The following is a 9,657-nucleotide window of genomic DNA, read 5'->3' on the forward strand; positions in this document are numbered from 1 at the left end:
CTTCTATCATTGACAGTCCCTCTAGGTTGTGGGCTGCTTGCCTGTGTTCCTGAGAAGCATCTACGGTACCAGTCTATAGAGTGTGTTTTCTTTAGTGAATTACCGGTATGTTTACCGGTAATAAACTTGCACTGTTTTATGTATATGTTTGATTACATACAGCCTTGTGACAGTTTTCCTAAATGTCATAAGCATTTGAATATAAATTAAAATGTTAAAATCAAATCTGGTATTGTTTTACCTTTTATTTGGTGTGTGGAAGGTGTGCGGAAGAGGGGGTAGTCTTATACGGCGAGTATATAACAAACTCTGTATTTTGAGTAGAAATGTTAGGGGGTCATCTTATACGCCGGCAAATACGGTAGGTAAAATCTTAAGTTCACAGCTAGCACACTTTCTTGCAATAGCATACACATATATATTCATTTTTTTAAAAAGGTAAACTCGTGAAAATATTAAGTAATGTTTAAGACTAAGATATGCACTTAAATAAAACTCTTACTTGATGGCAATCCTTCTTTTCAGCCAATGTTTGACTTGAAAGCCTTGACAAGAGGGATTAGGAAGATATTTTTAAGTTCTGTGCTAACCCAGCTTATTAAAGGAGCTATAACGATATTTAAGAGTAAGAATAAGGAAACACAGTCCAAATGGTTAATGTGCTAAAGCACTAACGTGAGTGAGTGCATCAAGTTGCTACACAGGTAATAACATTGGTCAATTCTGTATTCAGGAAAAGCAAGATGTCAAGATAAATGAATTGCTAAATTATTCAGGAGAAATTATTTATATATGAAGCAGCAGCTAGAAAAGATGACCCACGCTATTATACATTGGAAAAAGATCTAAGAAATTGATACATTAAGAATTCTCTTCACTACAGTGGTCAGAGACACTGAAAAAACAATGTTCTGGGCCGTATTATGACAGGAAAATGCTGTAAGGGATGAAAGCTTGAGAAAGCACAAAGACAGTTTCACAGCAAAGCTAATTTAGAGCTGCCTATGATATGAGGTGTATTTTGTAACAAGGTCAGAAAACAAATGTATTTTTTTATTTTAAAATTTTTTTTATTGATTTCAGAGAGGAAGGGAGAAGGAAAGACAGACTGAAACATCAGTGATGAGAGAGAATCATTAATCAGCTGCCTCCTACGTGCTCCACACTGGGGATTCAGCCTACAACCTGGGCATGTGCCCTGACCAGGAATCAAACTATGACCTCCTAGTTCATAGGTCTATGGGCAACCACTGAGCCATGCCAGCCAGGCAGCAATTGTATTAAAAGAACATTTTTTAAAGTATAACTATATGGGTATCTTTGCAGGGACAGTGTTCAGAGCTTTAATCAAATTCTTAATGGTATCCATGACCCCTCTAGAGTCCTGAAATTCTTTTTCTCATTCTTTCTATAAGATTTAAAATACAGTTCTCATGTCAGATCTTTCAAATGGCTGGCTAATAAATCTGCTATATATAAAATATACTTTTACTTTGAAGATATGAATAAAATTTCCCTTTAATTTTGACTCCACATGAGTATCATTCCTCTTCTATTCACTGTCTTACCTCCTCGTGGTAATTCTGTATGAAGATAAGCCAGTCCTCTAGTCACAGAATGAGCCAGACGGCAAGAGCTTACCCAATCACTTGTATGGAGACTAAGATACTTGCATAGAGATCCCTATTTAGAAGACAAAATAAAATAAAAAAAGAGAAAAAAAACTGCAATTAATTTACTACCATAGAAGATAAATTATAAGTCTTATAAAGGACTTGCATAGGTTAGGATTCCATGGATATCTAATAAATTATGGCATTTCAGGATCTCGAAGGAGTAAGACATTTCCTTGGGTAGAGAGAAAGAAAAAAAAAGAATTTAAACATGATCAATATTGATTTTTCCAATATTTAAAATTATGAAGTTATTTCATTTTAAATACTTCTTTAATTTCAAATTAAGATAGAAAATGAGTCTTTTAGACTCTTTCTTTACACTATATCTCTTATCAGTACAAATACAAATTATATTGTTATGTTTTATAAATAGGGAATAGGAAATTTTTGTAAATATATATGTGTCACCGCTACTCAAAGTGCTCGTCCACAAGGTATTAATTATCAACCAGCCTGGGATATGGAGCTTGCACCAGAATGAATGTCAATCAAAGCACTGCTTCCTTCATCAAGAAAGTCTGGTGGAAGGGTGAGAGGGTCGGGGGAGGGAAGGGATGGAGAGATAAGGGGGTACTAAACAGTTAACTAGTGACAGTTAATTCACATTCTGTGTGAGATCCCTTTCTCATTGCAGACCCTTAAACTAGTTTGCAAACCAGCGATGTTCTACTGAATATCTGATTAACTACTTGTATAAATCTCAGTTTATTTGAAAGAAGAACTTACATTGGGATAGTACTCCATCACAAGCAAATACTCCATGCGTCCATCAGCAGTGACTCTTTCATCTCCAACTATAAAGCGAGCAATGTTGTCATGTTCCATCAAAGGCACTCTGTAAATGTTCTTTTCATTGATAAAATTTTGACGGTTTGCGAAGGAAAACATTTTTACAGCAACTGGACGCTCATCTAAGGAACCTTTGTATACTGCTCCATATCGACCCCGGCCAATCAGCTGCAAATTTGTTTTGAAGCAAGCAAAGTATTAATTCAAATCACAATGGAAAAATCAAATTTACTAAATAAAGTGTACATCCATAAGTGTGCCACAGTTCTCTATTGCTTAAAGGTTAAATTATGCCACTGACAAGGAACTAATCAAGTCCACATTATATATGGCTCAGGAAGCAACTACTAGACCCAGCCTTCCCAAAGACAGCAACAATAAACTCTGAAAAAAAATGTAAAAAGAAACTAAAAGTGCTGGAAAATGAGGAAAAGGAGTTAGATAGGTGAGGGGAGTCAACACTTAGAAGAAAGGAATGGCACAAGTTACCCCCTTTTATAGCTTTTAGCCTGAGGGCAGGCTGCAGTCAGCTCTGTGCATTGGAGCTAAAAACAGAATAGAAAATCTATAATCTTTCCGGCCCCAGGAACCAGAGGACAGAATTTGGGGTAATCACAGCTGCTGGAAAGTGAAGGGAAATTTTCAGAAAGGAGAATCAGAGAAGGGGAAATGGAGTGAATGCATGGGACAAATTCCTGCTAGTCAAAGTAACTGAACTGAGATTTGAGCTTCCGTCTAAGAGTTTGCAGTGTGTCCAACCAAGATAACTGCCTACTAAAACAACTGCCTACTAAAACAAACATTGAAAGTAAACACACTTCTGAAGAATCTAAAGAACATAGGGTCTGCAGCATATTCATATTCACAATACCCACGATATAAAATTAAAAGTTACTTAATACACAACAAACCAGCAAAATGCAACCTGTCCTCTTCATTTTTTGGCTTCTGGGGATTTCTCTCACTTTTTTTTTTTTTTGGACCCCCACGGCCGCCCCCAGGTGCACCCAGGCGGGGCTGGGCAGGTGTCCCCACATGCCTCACTTTTTTATTGAAATAGGTTAGGAATTTACTATCATCAATTTAAGGATATTTGTTATATTTCACTCACTGTTTCTAAGTTAAAATTTAACAAACAGACTGTTCTTTAGAAAGGTTTATCAATACCTGGTTAAATCAGCAATGTTTGGGAGTGTCCCTTTTACTCAATCAGGATAAAATCCTATGGTTTTTAATAATTTTTTTTCAATGTAGTAAACTGTACATTTAATTATAATACATTTACTAGCCACATTTATTTTGTGAATTGACAGTTCATTTCTTTTGTCCATTTTTTTAATGAATTATTTCTTCATATGATTTATACTAGCTCTGTAGTAATTCTTTGTTTCTGTGTTGAAATACTTTTTTTGTATCTGGCTTTTAACTTTGTTTTTATATTTTTCTCCCAAATGTAAGGTTCTTAAAAAGTTTTACATTATCAAATCTACCATGTCTACTATTTAACAGTTTCTGTAGTCTGAGGATCAGATTTATGTATCTACTATATTACAGTCTCTGGTTTGGGGATCATAGTTGATTTATTTATCCTAATAAAGAATAAAACATTCATAATGATAAAACTTTTAACATAGTCCAGCCAACATGGCTCAGTGGTTGAGCACCGACCTATGAACCAGGTCACCATTCAATTCTTGGTCAAGGCATATGCCCGGGATTCAGGTTTGATCCCCAGTGTGGGGTAGTGCAGGAGGCAGCCAATCAATGATTCTCTCTCATCATTAATGTTTCTATCTCTCTATCCCTCTCCCTTCCTCTCTGAAATTAAAAGAAAAAAAATTAACTTTTAACATAACTTCTGAGAAATTGCCAAAAAAAATTAAGTTCTATGGATTATATAATAGTCCTATGAGCCTATACAAATATATAATACTAGAGGCCCGGTGCACAAAAATTTGTGCACTCAGGGGGAAGGGGGTTCCCTCAGCCCGGCCTGTGCCCTCTCGCAGTCTGGGACCCTGTGGGGTGCCACCCCTGTCATGCAAAGAGCAGGGCGGATTGGGAGGTTGCGATGCCACCCTCAGGCACGCTCAGGGTACGGCTGATTCAGGGGTTGGGGCACCGCCCCCTGTCATACTCAAGGCAGGGTCGATGGGGAGGTTGTGGCGCCACTCCCTGTCACGCACAGAGCAGGGTGGATAGGGAGGTTGTGGCCCTGCCCCCTGTCACACACAGAGCTGCAGGGCGATCGGGGGTATGGGCGCTGCCCCCTGTCATGCTGATCCCAGTGCCGGCAGGCCTCGCGGCTCCGCTGATCCCAGTGCTGGGAGACATATTACCCTTTTAATATATAGGGTAGAGGCCTGGTGCACGGGTGGGTGCTGGCTGGTTTGCCCTGAAGGATATCCTGGATCAGGGTGGGGGTCCCCACTGGGGTGCCTGGCCAGCCTGGATGAGGGGATGATGGCTGTTTGCAGCTGGTCACACACCCTTCAGGATGGGGGTCCCCACTGGGGTGCCTGGCCAGTCTAGGTGAGGGGCTGAGGGCTGTTTTCAGGCTGGGGGTGACTGAAGCTCCCAACCGCTCCCCTTTTTTTTTTTTTTTTAATTCTGGGCCAGCTTTAGCTTTTAGGCTTGGCTCCAGCTCTTAGGCCTCCGCTGCTGAAAGTAGGTTTCTGGCCTTTGCTTATAAAGTGTGATCCTGCTGGCTAAAGCCCAGCAGACTAAAGCAGCTTTCTGGGGTTTTGTTTAGCTTCTATATTTGTTACATAGTTGCTTAGAGTTGCAGCTCAGAGGCCTGCAGCGGCAGGCAGGGAACGTTGGAGTCCTCCGTCACTGAAGCAAGCAAGCCTCATGTTAGTTTCAAGCTGCCTGGCTGCCGGCCGCCATCTTGGCTGGCAGTTAATTTGCATATTGCCCTGATCAGCCCAATGGGAAGCGTAGCGGTCGTACACTAATTACCATGTTTCTCTTTTATTAGATAGGATATTCACAGACAAGGAATATTTACTTGAATCTAATATGGATTCCTTGCCTGGCACATACTTCTCAGAATTTCACATCCTTATTCCCAAACTCTGTTGAAGTCTGTACTCAAAGGTCAATTCCTTTCTAAATATATTTTCTTTTTTTTTTTTTAATATATTTTATTGATTTTTTACAGAGAGGAAGGGAGAGAGATAGAGAGTTAGAAACATCGATTAGCTGCCTCCTGCACATCTCCTACTGGGGATGTGCCCGCAACCCAGGTACATGCCCTTGACCGGAATCGAACCCGGGACCTTTCAGTCCGCAGGCCGACGCTCTATCCACTGAGCCAAACCGGCTTCGGCTAAATATACTTTCTTTAATAACCCCTTTTTCATAACTTTCTAACCTTCTTGTCCATTTTATTTTTCTCCATAGCACTTACTATTACTTGAAATAATATACATTGGTTTACCTGTTTATAGACTCTCTCCCACTACAATGTAAGTCTCAAGAGGGTTATCTATATTGTTCAGCTACATTCTCAGTGCCTAGAATAGTCTTGGCACTAAACTGATATTCAATAAATGCTTACTGAATAAGTAAACAAATGATTCAGTGAGTGAATAAAGTCACTGTTTCAGATATGGGAGCAAAAGAATGGTCCATAATCTAAGAGCAATCTTACCTCCAACAGTTTCAGATTATCTAGGTCAAGAGAAGGCTCTGATGCTCCTGCCTCCATCATGTTCATACTGTGCAGACCTTGTTTACGGTCTCCTATAGGAATACGCAGAAGTAGTTACTGTGTGCTTCTCTTAAAGTGAAGATTTTACTATACTTTTTATTATATTACCATTAAAAAGAAGAGCTACAGAAGCGTAGGCAGCAAGGCTTATACCTAACGTCAATGGGTGTAAAACTATTTAGTAAACTAAGAATTATCTATAAATTAAGATAAGTGATGAATAACATGAAATCTAAATTCTGGGAGATGATTCCAGTAACAGACCTAGTTTAAAACCTTCAAAAATACTGCCAAGACATTAAAGGTAGTTTTATTAGTTATTCAAATAAATGAATGAGTGCTGATTTCCTAAAAGTTCATAGAACCTAAAGTTTATTAGAAACAACTGAACATTTGATGATACTGAGAAATTACTGTTACTTTTTAAAATTTGGAAACGGTATTGTGATTATATATATTTTAAGTCCTTCTATTTCAGCAATAACACTAAAGTATTTATACAGAAATGGCATGTGATTTTTTAAAAATAATCCAGTGGCATAGAAAGGTGTAGTGAGTGGGGCTATAGATGGATGATGTATAGATGTGATAATTGTTGAAATTGGGTGATAAGTATTTTGTATATGTTTGAAACTTTTCATAAACACTAAAAGAAAAAGGATTGTTAAGAGAGAAAAATGGGAGCTACTGTAACCACAGAATGTTTTTTAGTATAAAGATTCTAAAAAGGAGAAAATAAGTATCAACTAAATGGCATGTTTAATAAACAACAGAATAAGAAGTCATATTTTTACCTGTCAGCATCCTGTATCCAAAGCATAAGGCAACTATCAAAACAGCTAATACAGAGACTGATGCTAAAGCAATGATTATTGTTTCATCTCGGTTAAATGAATGAGGTGGACCTAAAAGAAAACAAATTTTAAAATATAGTTATCATTAAAGAAGATGTACATATTTACAATAGAATATTACTTGGTCATTAAAAAAAAGAATGAAATCTTGCCATTTGTGATAGGTGGGTGGACCTAGACGATATTACACTAAGGGAAATAAGTCAGACAAAGACAAATACCATGTTATTTCATTTATAAGTGGAATCTAAAAAACAAAATAAACAAAACAGAAATAAACTCAAATACTGAGAAAAAAATGATGGTTGCCAGATGGAAGAGGGGTTTGAGAGGGATAATTAAAATAGTGAAGGAGCCCTAGCCAATTTGGCTCAGTGGAGAGAGCATTGGGCCCATGGACTGAAGGGACCCGGGTATGATTCCGGTCAAGGGCATGTACCTTGATTGCAGGCTGGATCCCGGGCCCTGGTCAGGGCATGCGGAAAGCAACCAATCGATATGTCTCGCATCAATGTTTCTCTCTCTCTCTGTCTCTCCCCCTCCCTTCCACTCTCTCTAAAAATCATTGGGAAAACATCCTCAGGTGAGGATTAACAAAACAAAAAAATATATGGTAAAGGAAATAAGTAAAAATTGGCAGTTACAAAATAGTCACAGTGATTTAAAATATAGCATAAGAGATATAGTTAATAATATTATAATAGCTAAGTATGGTGTCATGTAGGTAGTTGACTTATTGGGGGATCACTTCATAAGTTATATAAATGTCTAACTACTATGCTGTACACCTGAAACTAATAAAATAGTGAATGTCAAATGTAATTTAAAAATTTTTAATGTAAAAATATAGTTATTTTTTTTAGTATTTTGTTAAATAGTGAAAGTCTGTATCACTATATAGTCAAATCTGCAATGTTTTTGCATCAAAGGAAATAAAAAATTAATACATTTTAATAACTGAAAAGTATATATTTCATCAGATTATTTTATAAGATTATATATATTTAGGACACTGAAATACCTGTTAGTTACATTCCTAAATACTAGAGGCCCAATGCACGAAATTCATGCAAGAGTAGGCCTTCCTTCCCCCGGCTGCCAGCACCAGCTTCCCTCTGGCACCCAGGACCCGGGCTTTCCTCACAGCCCCAGCTTTGTCCAAAAGGTCTTCTGGAAGGACGTCTGGTCTAATTAGCATATTATGCTTTTATTACTATGGATTAACTACATCATGGAACAGCACAGACAGAAGGGTATATTTAACAGAATAGTCTTGGAATCACATTTGGTGTCTTTTTCTAATAAGATTTTAGAGAGAGGAAGGGAGAGGTACAGAGAGACAGAAACATCAATGTGAGAGAGAAACATTTATTGGTTGCCTCCTGAGCACCTGCTACTGGGGATTGAACCCACAACCTGGGCATAGGTCCTGTTCAGGAATCAAACTAGTGATCTTCGGCTCATGGGGAGATGCTCAACCAACTGAGCCACTCCGGCTGGACTCACATTTGGGTTTAAATCTTGACTCTATACCACTCTCTCAGTGGCCTTTAGCAAGTTATTTGACTTTTCTGATATTCAATTCTCACATTTGTAAAAATAATAATCTCTACCTCACAAATCTTCTATGTGGCTTAGATGGAAATCTGAGTACTCAGTATAGTGTTGAGAATGTATTATCTATGCAATAATAGTAGTTATGTTTACTAATATTAATATTATGATTAAGAGAGTGTGGCTTTGCTGGTAGTTAAACCTAAACTGGACTTAAAACTCAGTTCTTTGCCCTCACCGGTTTGGCTTAGTGGATAGTGTTGGCCTGCGGACTGAGAGGTCCTGGGTTCTATTCTGATCAAGGGCACATGCCCAGGTTGCAGGCTCAATCCCCAGTGGGAGGTTGGGGCGTGTGCAGGAGGCAGCCTATCAATGATTCTCTCTCATCATTGATGTTTCTATCTTTCTCTCCCTTACCCTCCCTCTCTGAAATCAATTATCTTAAAAACACACAAAGAAAACTCAGTTCCTCCACTTATTGTATGACCTTCAGAAAATTTCTTCACCTGTCTGAGCCTAAGTTTATTCACTTGCAGAAAGGGAACATACATATCTAAATCACAGGGCTATTATGAGCAAGTACACCATTTTATGTGTTAGTTCCTTCCATGAATCAGATCATGCCCAGAGAAACACCCTTTAGGATGGATGTCCACAAACTGCAGTATGTCCAGAAGACATGAAGGTATGAGAACACTGAAATGTGATGGGTAGAGAAAAATGGAAGTGTCTGGTATACAAAAAGAGAAAATTTAAGAGCATACGATAGCCGTCATGTGGAAAAATACATTTGTAGCTAGAAAGAATAACATGATCCAATTAGTGAGTGTTCCAAGAACAGCAGACAGAAAATACTGTTTTTGATCGATGGTTGGTTGAATCTGCAGATGTAAAATCTAGGAATATGGAAGGTCAACTGTGTAACCACAGACCTATCTCAAAATGGACCTATCCTGTTTCTAACAAGATACTGAGTTGCTTTGCCCAGACAACAGACCAAAACCACAAAGCATACAGCAGAAGCATAGGAGAAAATTTTGACCTCCAGTTGCACCTGGAACCCCACCCT

General features: G+C 38.3%; 1 protein-coding gene across 1 annotated transcript in view; it reads right to left on the reverse strand.

Moving 5' to 3' along the window:
• The window catches only part of BMPR2 (bone morphogenetic protein receptor type II), a 53,847-nt gene that overhangs the window by 29,691 nt on the left and 14,499 nt on the right, over positions 1-9,657 (reverse strand). The window contains exons 4-7 of the mRNA XM_015559091.1: positions 6,975-7,085; positions 6,121-6,212; positions 2,403-2,633; positions 1,569-1,683 (exon numbers count right to left, since the gene is read on the reverse strand). Of these exons, the coding sequence (XP_015414577.1) occupies positions 1,569-1,683; positions 2,403-2,633; positions 6,121-6,212; positions 6,975-7,085 (549 nt within the window). The remainder of the gene's footprint in view (positions 1-1,568; positions 1,684-2,402; positions 2,634-6,120; positions 6,213-6,974; positions 7,086-9,657) is intronic.

The sequence above is a fragment of the Myotis davidii genome, unplaced genomic scaffold, assembly GCF_000327345.1.
Source record: "Myotis davidii unplaced genomic scaffold, ASM32734v1 scaffold914, whole genome shotgun sequence".
NCBI lineage: Eukaryota > Metazoa > Chordata > Mammalia > Chiroptera > Vespertilionidae > Myotis > Myotis davidii.